Source organism: Chelonoidis abingdonii, chromosome 5 (assembly GCF_003597395.2).
Source record: "Chelonoidis abingdonii isolate Lonesome George chromosome 5, CheloAbing_2.0, whole genome shotgun sequence".
Classification (NCBI taxonomy): Eukaryota; Metazoa; Chordata; order Testudines; family Testudinidae; genus Chelonoidis; species Chelonoidis abingdonii.
Genome location: NC_133773.1, coordinates 38,351,210 through 38,369,513, shown reverse-complemented (window position 1 = coordinate 38,369,513; position 18,304 = coordinate 38,351,210). Strand labels below are relative to the sequence as shown.

Genomic DNA, 18,304 nt, shown 5'->3' with positions numbered 1-18,304 from the left:
AATGGGTGAGGCAACAAATGTGGATATCACATCTACCTTCCTACTAAGTCTATACAAAACAGAGTCATTCCATCTGTCTTGGACACCAGGACAGTGGGGCTCTGCCAACCATTGTGAGAGTCTTCTACCACTCTAAGGTCCAACATTGCTTCTAGCACCTGATGTACAGCATCTCACATTTTCCTGGGCAGGGGACGGTGGCTCTCCCATACCTTCACTTCACTAACTTCAGTAAATACTTCCTTAGTATAATACATGAGTTAGTTTTAAATACAAAAATATGTTTTGATAAACTTATTTTTCTCCTTATGTTGTCCGGCACATTTAAGTCTTTTTTTTTTACTAATAAAACAATTTTAAAATGCTGGGTTTGAACATTTTTAATTGAATTTTACACTCTCTCTAAATGAAGCTTGAAACTAATCTTAAGTAAATATTATCTTCTACTAAATAAGAAATGCATTACTGACCGTTTTCTAACATAATAGATGTAAAAATTGAGAATGTACATAAATATAAGTTAAACTCCAGAACTGCCTAAATAAATACCTATATAGTGTATCCTACTGATTAGCAAAAAGAAATATCAAATTTAGTATAAAAATTATATTTGATTGCATATCAACATGTTTTTATGGTTATCAACTAATGAGACGGAACCTTTATTTAGAAAAATAACTAAAAATTAAAAATGCAAAACAAGATTAAAAATCAATTATTTAAATCAAGGTTTCCTGCTTGCTAATTAAAATCAGTGATTTATCCTGGTCTCCCACGTTTCAAAGGAGACATTAGCTCCAGCAGAAGCCAGATATGTTTTTTTAATTCATTTCCTCAAGGTTTATATATATTCTCTTCAAAGAGACTGCCTAGGCAGTCCTCTCCTTTCCCTGTATGAGTAGTATTTATTGTAGCCAGCATTTCATAAAGGAGCAGATATCATGACCTTGCTTTGCTCTTTTTTATATTTGTCTATGAGAAACAGTTTCTACACAAGACTATATTATTGAAGACTGAGAAGTTTAAGTGTGTAATATTCTTTTACTAAAGTTCTGTCTGTGTTTGTATACTTGGAATAAGCACTTATGGCTCCAACCATTATTATTATATGGAAAAAATCGTTTTTATCATTCACGGACAAAAATGGTATTGTGCTCACACTACTGTGTGAGCTTTGTTCAGTTTGATTTTCTAATTAGCCATTCTTAGCTAGTTTAAATGTTAAATGCACAGCTGTGGCTATGGGGTGAGGTCCCAGCTGGCAGTAACCAGTGGTGCCTAATACTGAGCTTTGTTTCAAATAAACAAAGTTCACATATGCAAACATAACTGAGTTTAAATATCAGTAGCTTTCCCTGTTCAGCTTGTAAATTCAAATGTGTAATAGCATCAATGTCTGCTCTCTGAATACGGCTGTGGACAACCATTCTTTAATGGAAAAACACATACACACTATGTAATATTTTATATCATTTTTAAATGCTAAAATACTGTTTACAGCAGAGGAAAAAAACAGATTTAATTTAGAAAGTACAATTAAAGTAATTTTCAGTAACAAGTTGTCAGTTAATCTATAGTTATTTTATTTTTATCAATTCCTAAGCAAAGAACAACTAGCACAATGGAGGAGGAGGGTCTATAGTAATACAAATAAGAAATAATAATAAAGAAGCATGTAGATGGCTGATTTTTTTTATTATTATTATTTTCTAGTTTCCTGTATTCTAAATCAGAGAAGCTTGTATTTGTTTAAATGCTGCACTGTGAAATGCATGTTTTTCCATTGGGTGCCTGGGTGTTGCTGAACAAAACTGGGCCCTATCGTGTAAGACAAAAGAGGAAACTATTCCAGATTCAGAGTAAGCAAAAGCTACAAACAGAATAGTGGCTAAGTGTCCAGAGAGTGTTCAGGAAAGTGTTATGATTTCAAGCACATTACATACTTAGAGGTGGTATATCATTTGAGTATGGGGAGGAAGGGTGGCATTATTCCATCATTTTGTTATTGTGAGGTGGGATGTGGAAAGGAGAATAGGTCAGGAGAAGATGATGTGTGTATATTGTAACTATGGTCAATGTATGAATTTCTCTCCACATCCATATCATCCTTCTATCCTGTTTTGATGATGTCTCCCACCAGAGATCTTCAGAGGCTAGCATTTTGGGCAGTTTCATCCCACTATAGATGCACACAAAATACAGCAGTAGAAGAGTACAACAAGGATATATGTCTGGTGTTCTGCCTCTTGTTCCCATGTGCTACTTAATTTTTAAGCATCAATAAAATGAATACAGTCTGCTTTCTTTTTTTATTTAATTCTTGCCATTCAAGTTCCTCTGGGTCACCCTATTTACCAGGAAGATATACTCTTGTCCCAATTAATTTCATAAAGTAAGTTGAACTCTGGAACCTTTCATCTTTTTCCACAGATATTTAATCAGTCTTAAACAAAAACTGAAAGCACTTTTCTGGGTGTACTTTCTATTTTGTAAGTCCACTGCAGAAACCAACAAGGCCCTACCCTTGGATGCTATTCTTCATTGACTACTCAGTACTAACTTGTTTAGACCCTGAATTGCACCATGTTTTCCTCTTTTCATCCCTCTTACCCAGGGCTGCCCAGAAGATTCATGGGGCCTGGGGCAAAGCAATTTCAGGGGCCCCTTCCACAAAAAAATTGCAATACTATAAAATATTATATTCTCCTGGGGGCCTCACTTGCTCCTCCACCCCACAGGCGGCCCTGGGAAAAATAAAGCTTCTGCATCGCGGCACAAACCCAGTTTTGAGAAAACTTCTTTACAAGGTGTAACCCTTCTGCCCCTCTGAGTTGGCAGCAACAAGGGCCGGGTTCAGTATCCAGGGGTTCCGTTTCAATAACACAAGGCATAACCGGCTCGAGCCCCCACCCAGTGACCTGGGACACTTACATACCACACCCCCCTGGGCGCCTCTAGGAGGCAATACTTCCCCTCTCGCAAGCACGGAGTCTGAGTGTAGCAATAATTAATAAGGAAGGAACAATGGGCACATCCCATTGGAGAAACACCCAAACAGAGTTAAACACAAACCATAACCACCCCATACATTTGGCAAGTCTTTTCCCCCTTAGAGTCTAACCATCACTCCAAAGTCCAACAACCCAAAAGTTCTCTGGTCATGCCACCACAATTTCAAGAGTCTATCTGTAGAGGTCTCCCCCCAGCCTGGGGAAAGGGGGGCACCGTACTTGGTCCAGGGCCAACGCCCCTGCCTCCCCGTGGGTCTGCTTCCGCCTTTACACGAACAGCTCCGCCTTACGGCCGATCCAACTCTGCTCCTCCGCCGATCCTCAACAGCATACCTCGTGACTGCTACCACTTTGTTCCAAGCAAACATTGCTGCCTCCGCTACTCTGTGGGCTGCCCCAACCACCCACGCACAACCCCACAGCTACCACTAACCCCGCTCTGCCCACAGCCGCTCCATTCCACCCAGACTGTCCTGTGGTCCGCTCCCTCGCCATCCCCACCCCCTCCCCATAAACATGCTCCACTAAAACTCAACTAACACCTACTCTCGAATCGCACAGCTGCTTTCCTGCCGATCCACAGTATACTCGCAGGACTCCCCCACAGCTAGCACAGTACACTAGTACTATCCAGCTCATCAGCTCTTTTGTGATTTTCAGCTCTTTTTTGTGACAGCAACCATCAGTAGGGAACCAGACGCAAAGCAAACAAACAACCATTAGCCAAGTGAGTTACCACAAAACTGTATCTAGAGTTCTAAGGGCAATAAAAAAAATCAACTCTGACATTCCATCCACAGTGGAGAGAGGAGGAGGTGCACTGATGCTATTTCTAGCCCTGCCAAAAGGAGCCGGCACCACCAAGATGGTCCCCCCAGCCCATCCTCTACCTTCACAGGTTTTGGAACCCATGTCCCTTGCCTCTAGCAAGTAACCACCCACCCCTCAACTGAGGTTGAGTCAATTTCTGGTCACAAAAGCACCCCACCAGCTCGGACAGTCTGGATGGTAGGACCCGAGCCTATGCAATATTTAGGATTTCATCTCCCAGCACATTCTTTTTCCACACATCCCCATCAAACCACCACCACCACCAAGACAATTCAGATCCCAAGCTCATCCATGACACTCTGTCTGGCTTTACAAAGGTATCAACCGGTTCTCTCAGCCACAGCTAGTTCTAAAGGCACTAAAGTTCATTAAAAAGAGTTGACAACATATTTTCCATCAAAACTTTTTACTGATTGAACAACTAGGGATTTAAAAAAGCATGAAAAAATCACAGACAGTCTTGCTTTCCTCCAAAATTTCTGTGGCTTTTTTAGATTGAAAAGCTGAAATTAGTCTGCCAAAACCTGAATATGGTTTGGGGTTTCAGAAGTGTGTGGCCAAATATTTGCTGCTTGCTGTGTTTGATTGTTTAAAGATCCAAAATTTTTGAACCACCTCAGCTTGTGATCAAATGCCTGAGCCCATCCAGTCAGATATTTTTCCAGGTTTCTGATACTCTGCTGGCTTCCTTGACTCATATCTGCCTCCATAACTTCGGGTTCATTTAGCTTAGAACATAAGAATGGCCATACTAATTCAGACCAAAGGTCCATCCAGCCCAGTATCCTGTCTTCCGACAATGGCCAATGCCAAGTGCCCCAGAGGAGTGAACCTAACAGGTAATGATCAAGTGATCTCTCTCCTGCCACCCATCTCCACCCTCTGACAAACAGAGGCTAGGGACACCATTCCTTACCCATCCTGGCTAATAGCCATTAATGGACTTAATCACCATGCATTTATCTGTTTCCTAGAGACTGGCTCCGTGGGGTCCCTCACAAACTGAGACGGTTACTGTGGGTTTGTATTTAGTATAGCTTATGTACATACTCCACGAACTGAGCATTTGAGCTTGTTCCAGAATCTGCAAGCCTCAAACTGCTGAATGAACTTTAGGGTAGGGAATGCTGTGCCTCCCAAACAGCCTGTCCCTGCCCCCTATCCGACCTCCATCCACTTCCTGTCCCCCGATTGCCCTCCTCAGAATCCCAGACCCATCCTGCTCCTTGTCCCCTCACCGTCCCTCAGAGACCCCACCCCTGCTCCCTGTGCCCTGACTACCCCAACCCCTATCCACGCCCCCCCACTGAGTCCTGACAGACCCCCGGAACGCCCACAATCCAACCCCCCCATTCCCTGTCTCCTGACCGTCTCCAACCTCTGCCCCCTCCCTGTGCCCTGACTGTCCCTGGAACTTCCTGCCCCTTAGCCAATCCCCCCGGCCCCGGACCTTTACCCCCAGCTCCCCCCACTCCTGGAGCCTCAGCGAATCCAGGAGCTTCCCTCGACAGAGGCAGCGTGGCTGCGGTGGGGCCCCTGAGCTCCACCCCAGTCAGAGCCATGTGGTCAGGGGGCGGGGCTGGGAGCTCCAGGCTGAGCTCAGCTCCCTCTGCTCAGCCTGGAGCTCGCAGCTCCGCCCCCTTACCACACAGCTCTGAGCGAGGCAGAGCTCAGGGGCCCCACCGGAGCCACGCTGAAGCTGTCCCGGGAAGCTCCTGGATGCGCTGAGGCTCCTGGAGAGGGGCGGAGATGGGGTCATGGAGGGCTGGAGCTGGGGCCTCAATCATTCTCATGGGGGCCCCTGCGGGGCCTGGGGCAAATTGCCCCACTTGCCCCCCCTCTGGGCGGCCCTGCTCTTTCCCATTCCCTTTTCTCATAAGCACTCTCTGCCTTCACCCAGCCTGTACAGCTCCTAAAAATAAAACCAAGGACCAAAAGAATTTATGTTTTTACAGTATCACTGAATGTGTTTCTCTCAACAAGAATCTCCCATGACCGACTACTCTGCAGGTTTTGGTGCTACTCTTGGACAAGAAAGGAGACACCATTAAGATGTCATTAATTCCTACCCTATCAGTGGAATTTATAATTAAATGCAAAAAATAATGTTAAAATGACATTAAACTTCCAACTTGACAGAAAAAGAACTCAGCTAAAACTTCTAAAGTCCCCTTAACTCATGACCTGTTGTTCATTGTAGTTCATGTGAGGTGTAAGTCACTGTTCTGAAAGCCATTCATTAGGCAGACATTCAGGAAGCATCAGATTGGAGTCCTCTTGTCTTCTACAAATCGAAGACAAGTCATATGTAACATTATGCTGACATTCATTTTGTACTGAGTAACTGAAAATGATTCAAGACAAGTGTTAGATGTTCAAAGAAAATGTTTTTTGTATGGACTTCTGTGAGTACTTATATTTTATCTAATAATGAAGTTGGAGGTGAAGTACCTCTTTAGAAATACTGAGTGAAATCCTTGACTTACTGAAGACAATAGGAAAATTCCCATCCATTTTAATATGGCCAGGATTTCATTCACTATATTATCAGTGGTTCTCAAACTATGGGGCAGGCCTTCCAAGGATGATGTGGGAATGTGTCAAGGGAGGTGCAAGCTGTGTGCTTTTTTTTTTTTTAAAGAGCTCTGGCTGTCAGCCCTGGGTGGCTGAGGCTTGTGCAGAAGGGCCATGCACACCCCAGAGGTGAGGAATAAAGGGGACAGCTGGAGCCCTGACACCCAGGTTCAGGTTCTCCTTCCCCTCCACCCTCCAATTCCCTCAGCAGGAGGCAGCCCGGGCTCAGGTTCCCCCTCCCTCAGCCCCCAATCCCTCACCTGGAGGTGGAGGGGCTCTGGCAGCCCCGGTGTGGCAGCAGCAGCACAGAAGTAAGGGTAGCAAATGTGGCACTAAGTCTGCTGTGAAAAGTGATGAGAAATACCACTTTTCACATTGTCTCCCTTATTTCTGCACTGCTGCTAGCATGACGCTACCTTCAGAGCTAGGCGCCTGCCCAGCAGCCACTGCTCTCTGCTCTGCCTTCAGAGCCGGATAGCAGTATACATACTTGAGGGAGCACAGTAAATGACTACTGACACAAAGAAGGGGGGCTCAATCACATAAGTTTGAGAACCACTGCACTATATTAATCTTAGATGTATCACTATTTAATATGAATTCTTATTTGTATATCTGTTTTATTGAAAATGTAAAAAAAGATTTTTAAAAAATCTAATTTCACTTTTTTAAACTCTGGACCTGTTTATAAAAATGGTTTTTCACTGCACAATTAAATAAACCATTTTTAAACAAAAAAAAATGGAAAACAAATTCTGTCATGTGTAACCATAATGAATTTGACCCACATTGAGCATCAGCAAGTTTGAACCCTAAATTTTCAGATGTCAGCACAGATACCTCCTGAGCTAACGGAGTATCTGTTTTCTGCTACTACCTATGGACCAGAGGGATACTTTACATACAAATTTGCCAGTGGCTCACATGACTATCTGCTGGACAGCAGTAGAGTATTAGAAATTAGGAATCTTAAATTCTGTTCCAGGGTTTCACAGAGGATTGTGGTCTATTTGCTAGAGCATTAGCTGCAGCCATCATAGCCAAGCCCATATTTCACGCATTCACTTGGAGATACAATGTGGCTGAGAGGACAAGAGATTAGTCTGCCATATTAGAGATACAGGATATATTGCCAGCTTTGTTTGCAGTAACCTTGTGAATCCTATGTCAATTTATTTGTAAAAGAGACAAATGATATTTGACTGCTTCTGCAGGTAGAGCTTGAGGCCTTGTCAATAATAAGGTATCTGTAGTGCACTGAAATATAAACCACAGTCAGTAGATTTGATATCAGATTGGATAGATTTCTGGTGCCTAATTCAGGGTACTTTTTCTTTAGGCCACATGTTATTTGGACAGGTGTTGGACTGATGATCTATGGAACATTGCCTGACTTAGCAGAGCAGTGAAACAAACAGTCTAATGTAGCTGAAATGCAGATTTCCCACTAAATCCAAAAATTTGAGAACTCTATTCTGAAATGGCAAGTGAGAAATGAATATCTGGGAATATGGAATTTATGACAGGAAGGAAGTGATCGTATTAAGGTTCTGAGTCTAAGAAGATTAAACCAACAGACAGAACCAGTGAGTGCAGCATGTCAGAATGGGGCAATTGGTGGGAAGATATTTTATATGGAAATTTATTTTAAGAGGCGGTAATAGGCCATGATGCAGTACAGCACCTACAATATCTCCACAAGCTTCCATCAGCATTCTTAAAAAATCTTTATTTCAATACTAATCCCCCCCCCAACTAATGAAAATCACATATACATCTTGCTAAACCTTCTCTTAGAGCATTCAGAAAGGCATTTCTATTAATTTCAAAACTAACAACTCTAAAAGAGTGGGAACAGCTCTGGAAAAGAGTCAAGATGGCAGAGCTATGCAGTATGTAAAATCCAATGATCTGGCCTCCAAGATGATACAGGAAGTTAACTTAAATTTGACTACAGTAATGACTCAAGAAATGAAAAAGTCTCTGCTGTCCTTCTTAGACCATTTAACTGGAAGAGTAAATCTTAGGAAAAACTTTATAACTATAAGGATAGTTAAGTACTGGAAATATTTTTTCTGAATGGATTCCAAAACTACTGGATCTATAGGTAAAAAGAATGTTAAAATAACAGAGCTTATTAGGCACAAAACAGCCTACACCCTTGATATGTAGTGATCCACCTTCAGAAATGTAGACAGACAATCGGTTTTATAAGCTACAACAGAAAGGAGAGATCTTTCTTACTCGGATAAAAACTTGTCATTTTTCTAGGATTTTTCCTCCCTCTCACAGCAGCACAAAACTGCATTTAATCCAACAAGAAAGCTACTTCAAAATCAGCTAGTTATATATATATATATATGTATGTATTTTACTTTAAATTCAAGAACCTTCAGGATCTTTGAAGAAACGCAAAGCTTTATGTTTAAAAATTCTGAGGAAGCTTTAAAATTTGGAAACTCAGATTAAAAATATCTTAACTCGAAATGCCTTAAAACATTATTTTGTGTTAAACTAATGCTGCTATATAATTAAATGGCAAATTGATATATATGACCATAGTTTCTGATTATATGCTAGTTAATAGAGTTCATCTCATAATGTTAATAATATGAAAACCTAAATTTTGGGTATTGCTTGAGAGAAGCCTAGACTCTCCACATAATCTACCGTCTCTGTACACTTAAGTGAGCTTATATGAAATCCATTATGATCCTTTACCTGTAGATAGGCTCCCTGATCATTCTCAATGTCCTTTTCTTTCAATATGAATCTGATACTTCTAACTATTGGTCCTTATACCTGACTAAGAATACTGAAGTGGGATTAACTTAGGCTCCTACACTCATTCAAGGACATATCTTATCTTGCTGATTAATGGCTAACTAACACAATCTGTTTTAAAAGAATGTCATAATTCAGAATTTTCCATTGTTTATTTTATTTAATATTAACCAATGTTATTGCACTTAAGAACTTCCCCCTGAAAGAAGTAGGATGAAGGTCAGAAAAAGGGAAGGGAGAGTATTATCTGTTAGTTTGCCAAATTGTATTACCATTGGCAACACGGAACTACTATATGAGTATTACTGTGCGGATCCTATTGATTCAGTGATTTAATGACTGGACTTTTCTTCTGTCTTTAGCTGTGATGTTTTAAGAATGAATCTACTCACATTGCCCTCAACAGGATATTGTATTGTATATGTGATAATATGAGTTTATGAACGAGTCATCCCACTACACTACCTGTTTATTATAAAAAAAGAACTAAATAGCATATGAAGCAATTTTATATGGTATAAAATGAGATCAAGAATCAGCTTGTTGAGACTCCTAAGATAGACAACATAGGGGTTAACCTCCAACCTCCAAACTGGAGATTTTATAAATGGGTGTCTGTAATTCAATATGTTTAGCACTGGTTATATTTTACAGAAACTCAAATCAGCAGCTCCACATTGCAAAGCAGCAAAGAAATATATTACTTCACTATTATTCTTTCTAACTTAGTATGGGGCAAAGACATTTTTATTTCAGCAGGAGATCTCACAAAATCCCAACCTAGGGACTATTCTGCAAATTTAGAGAAGGACTGTAATATTCTTTGCCACAGTGTGTGAATTATCGTTGTCTTTGTGGATATATGACCTACAAGGTTTTACTCCACAAAAGGAAAACAGTATGTTTAAAAGATGAGATTGCCAAAGGACTGTAGGCTGTTAGAAATTTTTCCAGGGCAGAACACTACTACTTTCTTTGAACAATACCTTCTCAGGTATCCTATATGTAGCTACAAATTAGATATTTCCTAGACATATTTAAAAGGAGACACACCACAAGTGGAGAAGAACCATTTAGAATGTATAACCCAGATAATACCCTATCTCTATTGCACATCTTCTTTAGTCTATATTCTGGACTCCAGATATTAAAATTCCTTGTATGGATAATCATTGACAAAAACTGTTTCAAAATCCTTTGAAGTGTCTATTTGCAACAATTACAAAGAAATACTTTGTGTGATATAGATTTTTCTATTTTCGTTCAGTTTTCAACCAAATAAATCCAGATCAATATTTAAGATGGTGTAAATACAACTATGAATCAGACTCTCTCAGCATTACTTATGGAGCTCTCAGTACAGACACTGGGCATTGAGTCACGTTATTATATGTTCTAAGTTGGTAATTCACACAGGTGAATTATATAACTTTCACTCACCTACGCCAGTGGTTTTCAATTGTTTTTCATTTGTGGACCCCTAAAAAATGTCGAATGGAGGTGACATTTTGGGAATTTTAGAAACAGACTGCGGCTCCCCAGGGGTCCATGCACCGCAGGTTGAAAACCACTGTTCTATCATAACGACAACCTTTTGTGGACTCCTTAGACATAGCCTGAGGACCCCCATGGGTCCGCGGACCACAGGTGGAATATCACTGACCTAGGTGAACATCACTTACTTGGGCAGTCTCATTGACTTTAATGGGACTGCTGTGTCAGCAAGTGCTCACCCACATGAATAAGGATTGCAAGATCTAGCCTTCACTGTTTAACCCTTTACTATACATGCTGGCCCACATCCCTAGCTAATAAAAATGAGTACAGCTTCATTGCAGCCAATTTATTTTTAATTACTATCTTTAATATTAATAATGTATAAAATGAAAGACCAAATTAAGTGGCCTTTCCTGCACAGGGGAATAATGTAGTATAAGGCATGGCAGGTAGTAATGCAGAGGAGGGGAAAGCAGCCTCTACAGAGCTACTACTCTGATTCCCATGGGAACTGGGCAAAACCTGGGGGGCAGACACTGTGATAGATGAGGGTTAATTCAAGGTACAGAGGAAAGATTGAATAAAAAATGGGTTTGTTTAGTCTGGAGGAGAAAAGACTGAGTGGGGATATAACAGTTTTCAAGTACATAAAAGGTTGTTTATACATTAGGAAAAACTTCCTAACTGTCAGAGTAGTTAAGCACTCATACAAATTACCTAGAGAGACTGTGGAATCTCCATCGTTTTCAAGAACAGGTTAGAGAAACACTTTTCAGGAACTGTCAAGTTATTACTTAGTCCTACCTTGAGTGCAGGGGACCAACTGGTTGTGCAAAAGAAATTCAAATCACTTCAACAAAATCTAACTAATGCCCCCCACCCTCCAAAAAAAGTTCACGCTGAATAAACTCAATTGCAACATTTACAAGCAAACAAAGTACTGCACACTTCATAGACAATATTTTTCTTCAGTTTTAGAACCAAATGGATCCATACCTACATTTAAGATGTTCTATATGTGATTATCAATCACATACTGTTTGTAGGGCTGTTTTTATATACCCAGTTTTGGGCACTAAGTTACCTTTTCACATTGGCTATTCATTCAGTTTTTAAACCATTATTGCACACAGTGGGATGGGACCCACTCAACTGTATTGATTTAGACACAATGCCTGTAGTGGGCAAGAGGATTATCCTAGGTCTATTAAATATACCAATGAAGCCCACATTACTTACGTGGCAACATTAAGCCTATAGCTGCCTTTAGATACACAAATCTCAAAATTCTGAATTAAATAAGTTTCACAACTCTCCCTTTCCCTCCCTTGCAATATTATGTGCAAACATGCCCATTTTTCTAACTGAGGACTGGTTCAACATCTGACAGTTGAATTCTGTAGCATCCATATGAATGGTCTGTTCCTTTAGGCCTCCTGTACCTCTGAGTAGCACAGAGGCTGTGAGATGACATGATCAGGACTGTAACACACATGTATTATTCTTTGCTGCACGAAGTTCCGAGCTCACAATTTAGTGCTCTCCCATATAACAGATAATAAATGAGTTGGTTTCACTATACAACCTTTCCACTATTAATAAAACAAACCTTGTCAACTGAATTTCCTATAGCTGTTCAACTAATGTTCAAAATATGTATGTCTAAACTAGGATCTACACTGGAGCATTAAAATTGGTATTTGAGGGGATATACAAGTACCTATTTGGACACTGGACCCAACTATAAGGCCCACAGGTTAGAAGCCACACCTGTAGTGCTACCAAGCAGCTGACACCTCTAGGCTATCATCCAGCAGCAGCTGTAATTAGCTTGCATGTCACTTCCCATGAATCCACTGAGGACACAGCCCATGGCTCCAGATTGGCTCCCTGCCAGATATAAACCCAAGGAGCATTCCAGGAACTGTCCGGGATACAGTGTGGATCTCTGGGGCTGCCATAACTGTTCTTTGCTCCTGAACTCCTGGCTTGATTTGGACTTTGCCTCCTGACTTGGATCCCGAAACTGACTCAGACTCAGACCCTTAGTATTGGCCCTGGCCTGGACCTGACAATGAATTCCTCAGGTTTGCCCTTGCCCCTGACTGCCTTTACTGGGATCCTGATTCCAACTCTCAGGTCCACTCTAATGCCCCAGAGCCACTGGGAAGCTGACATCAGGTAACTGACTCCTGGAGGATTCCTCAAGAATCACAGGTGGCACAAGCCAAGTAGCAGCTCTACACCACTAGCCTCTCGACATCCCACGTAAGAGTTCATTCTAGGAGAAATTGAGCATGGCCAAGAAGTTCCTATATCCAACAACTCCCTAGGTGCCTGACTGGCTCCTTGGAGTTATGGGCATCTGTGTATATACTACAAAAGCTTTGAGGCTACTGTAAATTATACTAGAAACCAGCCTAGTCATTGGAGCTACCTCTGCCCCCAGCCTTTATGCTGTTGCTCTGAATGTATTTCAGTTTCAACAGAGGATTTAGACCTCTAATTTAGGTACCCAAGTTGTTAAGATGGTTGCCTTTCTTGTGAATCCTAGCAGGTGCTGGAGTCTTTTACTTTTTACAGTTACTAATGGAGTTCAAAATGACTCTTTAAATCAATCATGTGAAATGTTAAAATAGTTTACATATATGAACTTAGAAGCAATATTAAAAACGTTAACTATTATTTCATTAGTTTGCACAATATCCCGCAGTTATAGTTTATTTGATGCAGGGCTATTACACAGATCAACAGAAACCATTATATAATGTTTTCAATCTAGAAATCCTGACCAAGTTTCCTATTCTGTAGCCCATCTTTCCATATATTAGTTCCACAGGAGAAGCAACTGAGGGTGTTAACAGGTACATTAAACTCCTCTACCTCAATTCTGTATCCTTCCTCATGTCCAATATTTTCTCCAGGCCAGCCAGCAGAATCCATTAATTGAATGGATTAGTTCTGAACCACAGGTGACAATGCATATGTAAATCATTATATAAATGACAGCTTATTGAAAAATTTTGTTCTGCCTTTCAGTCATCATGGCGTTACTAAACAGAGACAATCCTAAATATCACGTGTCAAGAGCACATCATGCACTCAAGTAATTAAATTGCATTATGAACTCTCAGGTCTCTGTGGCCAGTTTCCTAAAAATGATACTAGCTCTAGCACTGGCACTATTTCTGTACGAAGTTTAGTTTTACTGTGTTTTGTGGCTGTATTTTATTTTATTCAGATTTTAAACTTTTACACTGTTACCAAATCTCACTTGTTTGGTTAGCTGTTCTGTCTTGTTACAAACTTTTCTGATTCATACCTCATATATATATGCATTAAAATAAAACAAGACACCCTCTATTCCTCTAATAGAATAATTTATAATACATGACATACCAGCATCATGAAATTGGGAATAGGATGAGGTAGAATATTAATGAAACCTCTTTATGAAAATTGTCCATCTGATCACATTTATCTCTCTGCTATATTCATTTGCACTCAGCTAGGACTTCAATTTCTAACAGTCAAGCTTTCATACATTGTGATCCCTCTGCTGGATCATGAAACATCTAATTCAAAGCAGGAACCAGCATAAGAAAAGTAGAGAACATCTACATGAAAGAACAGCTTTTATGCTTGCGTTTCTATCTACAAAGTATTTCCAATTATTGTTATTGTGTATTTAACACAACAACAAAAATGAGTTTTAAAAATTTAAGATATTAGGTCACCATTTAACTTAAACACATTTCAAATTCATTAAGAAATAAGACTCATCCAAATATTACAAAAATTACCATAAAACTCAGCAAATCTTACTTCTGGTAGAGGACTGGCCGGTTTGGTGAGGATTCCTCCCACATAAACAACATTTGGTAACGTGGGTCTTGGAAACTCTAGAGCTATATCTGTACACAGCATCCACAGGCTGGAGTCATGAACCAAATCATGCATCGACCGCTCTGGCAACACTTTGTGTTTCTGCATTATCATTTCATATTTCGGCAGAACCAAAAAATTGACTCCAAATCTTGAAACCAGATAAATAACAGTGTTTTTAATCCTGTCTAGAAGGTTCATATGATCTGTGAGAAGCGAATTAAATTCTGGAACGTAAGACAAAGGAGCCGGAGCGCCTACTTCTGCTGGATACCAAAGGCCAGTGGAAAAAACAGCATATTTAACACCTAAAAGGTGAGCTATAACAAACCCACACATCTCATTAGGATCCACTAGCAACAGATCAAATTCTTCCTGCTTCAAGACATACATTAGGTTCTGGTTGCCCACAATCATGTCACAGTTCTTAGAATAATGATCCAGGATGTCAAACAGTTCCAGTGCTGTCAGTCTTCCAGAGAAAATACTCCTCATTTTGGACTGAAGAAAATCATCCGAAGTGCTGCTATTAAAGATCCCTGGGTAACGTTGGAGTCTATAGTGATTAGATGGAGGGATGTGTCTGCCCTCAGAGAGAAGGAACACTGTCTGGTGACCTTGCTCATGCAAGGCTGAGGCCAGGGCCTTGAAAATATACAGATGACTTTCAAACATAATTGGCGGCACAACAACGATTTTGGCAGCCCTTGCTATCCCGACAGCGCCCCACAGGAGAATGAAAACTGGAGTATAAGACATCATAGCTGAAATGACAAAATAAAAAGAAATATTTCAAAAGATTTCAATCCCACCTGTTGTTCAGAGTTTGATAAACAAACATTACTTGATAACGTTTTCAAGTGTTTGCCATGATAACCTTTAGTATCATTTTATCCCAAAGTCTTTTTAGTAGCATTCACGGGGGACAAGATAGCTACTTAGTTAAAAAAAAGAAGCAAGTGTTGTGTTTAGTTTCTGGTTAGGGTTTAATTTTTTTCTCTCTCTCTTTTCCCTTCTCCCCTTCTATCTGGTTATACAGGTGGGCAAGCAATTTCTTCTGATACTGATACAGCTCCTGTATTATATGGCAGGAAAGCTGATGAGGACAATGTAGCTGGTACCTTCCTGCAAGATACGTGCGCACGGCTTCTGAATTATACATGGTACCCAACAGCAAAGGGAAACAAGAACTTAGTGTCCTCTGAAACCCAGATCGTCCTAGGCTTTGGAGCACTAGCATGACTGCAGTCAGTTCATGTTAAGTATTTTGAGTGAATTTAATATTCATAAAGGATTCAAAGACCTAGAGGCTAAACTCCTCTGTTTATCTACATAACAGGCACAACTTGTGTGTTAGCACTACAACCTTCCCCATCAGCATGCCTCAACCCTGTATCTAGAAGCACCATCTCTGCCAATGCACTCCTAACTCTCTCAGTTGAGAATTCCAACAATTCTGATGGCAGATTTTGGGATGTGCACTCATTACCAGTTGAGCAACAGTGCCTCGTGTGTGTTTCCATTGTATGCTCATGTTGTCACAGCTGCCCATAGCTTTCAAAAACTTTATCCTGCATTTTCCAGGCCTGACCTCTGATGAAGGTGACTTTATATTTTTTTGGTTTTTAAGTTTGAGACAAAAACAGTTCAAGCTTTTCTCAGTAGGTGGAGAATACGAAAACTCACATACAAACTTTCCATACATATATTAATGTTATCTTTTTAACAATGTTATAGTCCAAACAATAGCCCTCCCTGAAATAGAAGTACCTGTGAGTGTTGCAGCAAAACTGATTTTGATATGACTGGATTCTGAGCCTTTGAAAGTTACACTTTGCATGAGTACAATATACATGTGCGAAGTATGACAATAAGCATGTGCTTAAGTCATCCTTATTCAGATCAGCATTTAAACAAATGCTTAAGTTCCATATACTTAATATGGAACAAAGGGGCCAGATTCTGCCCATAAGTTGCCAATAGAAAATTCCTGGGGTGTAAAGGAGTTTCTTGCAGGCAGAAAGCTAACCCCTGAGTTCTGACATATGCAGGGGATAAGGGAAGTGAGAGAGAAGATGTCACAAATGGAGAAGGAGAAACAGAGGGTGTGCCACTCCATTCATTTGATTCTCTATTAGCAGAAGGCTTCTGAATGCTTAACAGCGAGTAATATTACTCAGTAGACAATAGAGATGCTAAAAGAGCACTCAAGGATGATAAGGCAATTACAGAGAAACTAAATGAATTCTTTGCATTGTTCTTCATGTCTGAGGATGTAAGGGACATTCCCAAACCTGAGCCATTCTTTTTAAGTGACAAATCTGAGGAACTGTCCCAGATTGAAGTATCATTAGAGAAGGTTTTGGAACAAATTGATAAACTAAACAGTAATAAGTCACCAGGACCAGATGGTATTCACCCAAGAGTTCTGAAGAAACTCAAATGTGAAATTGAAGAACTAGTAACTGTAGTCTATAACCTATCATTTAAATCAGCTTTTGTACCAAATGACTGGAGGATAGCTAATATGATGCAAAGTTTTAAAATGGCTCTAGAGGTGATCACAGCAATTACAGGCCAGTAAGCCTGACTTCAGTACCAGGTAAACTGGTTGAAACAACAGTAAAGAACAAAATTGTCAGACACATAATGACCATAATTTGTCGGGGAAGAATCAACATGTTTTTTGTAAAGAGAAACCATGCCTCACTAATCTACTAGAATTCTTTGAGGGGGTCAACAAGCATGTGGACAAGGGGGATTCAGTGGATATAGTGTACTTAGATTTTCAGAAAGCCTTCAACATGGTCTGTCACCAAAGGATCTTAAGCAAAGTAAGCTGTCATGGGCTAAGAGGGAAGGTCCTCTCATGGATTGGTAACTGGTTAAAAAATAAGAAACAAAGGGTAGGAATAAATGGTCAGTTTTCAGAATGGAGAGAGGTGCCCCTGGGGTCTGTATTTGGACCAGTCCTATTCAACATATTCATAAATGATCTGGGCAGAAGGGTAAACAGTGAGGTGGCAAAATTTGCAGATGACACACAACTATTCAAGATAGTTAAGTCCCAAGCAAACTGCAAAGAACTACAAAAAGGATCTCACAAAACTGGGGACTGGGCAACAAAATGGCAGATGAAATTCAATGTTGATAAATGCAAAGTAATACGCATTGGAAAACATAATCCCAACTATACATATAAAATGATGGGATCTTAATTGGCTTTTACCATTCAGGAAACAGATCTTGGAGTCACTGTGGATAGTTCTGTGAAAACATCCATTCAACTTGCAGAAGCAGTCAAAAAAGTGAACAGAATGCTGGGAATCATTAAGAAAGGGATAGATAATAAGACAGAAAATATCAGATTCCATCTATATATATCCATGGTATGCCCACATCTTGAATAGCGCTTGCAGATGTGGTCGCTCCATCTCAAAAAAGATATATTGGAACTGGAACTGGTTCAGAAAGGGGCAACAAAAATTATTAAGGGTATGGAATGGCTGTCATATAAGGAGCGATTAATAAGAGTGGGAGTCTTCAACTTGGAAAAGAGATGACTAAGGGGGGATATGATAGAGTCTATAAAATCATGACTGGGGTGGAGAAAGTAAATAAGGAAGTGTTATTTACTCCTTCTCATAACAAAAGAACTAGGGGTCACCAAATGAAATTAATAGGCAGCAGGCTTAAAACAAACAAAAGAAAGTGTTTTTTCA

At 40.2% G+C, this 18,304-nt stretch overlaps 1 protein-coding gene across 3 annotated transcripts in view; it reads right to left on the bottom strand.

Moving 5' to 3' along the window:
• The window catches only part of UGT8 (UDP glycosyltransferase 8), a 71,142-nt gene that overhangs the window by 32,669 nt on the left and 20,169 nt on the right, over window positions 1-18,304 (bottom strand). For all 3 annotated transcript variants that reach the window (XM_032781311.2, XM_032781313.2, XM_032781312.2), the window contains exon 2: window positions 14,523-15,346. In XM_032781311.2, coding sequence (XP_032637202.1) covers window positions 14,523-15,344 — 822 coding nt within the window. In that variant the 5' untranslated portion in view covers window positions 15,345-15,346. The remainder of the gene's footprint in view (window positions 1-14,522; window positions 15,347-18,304) is intronic.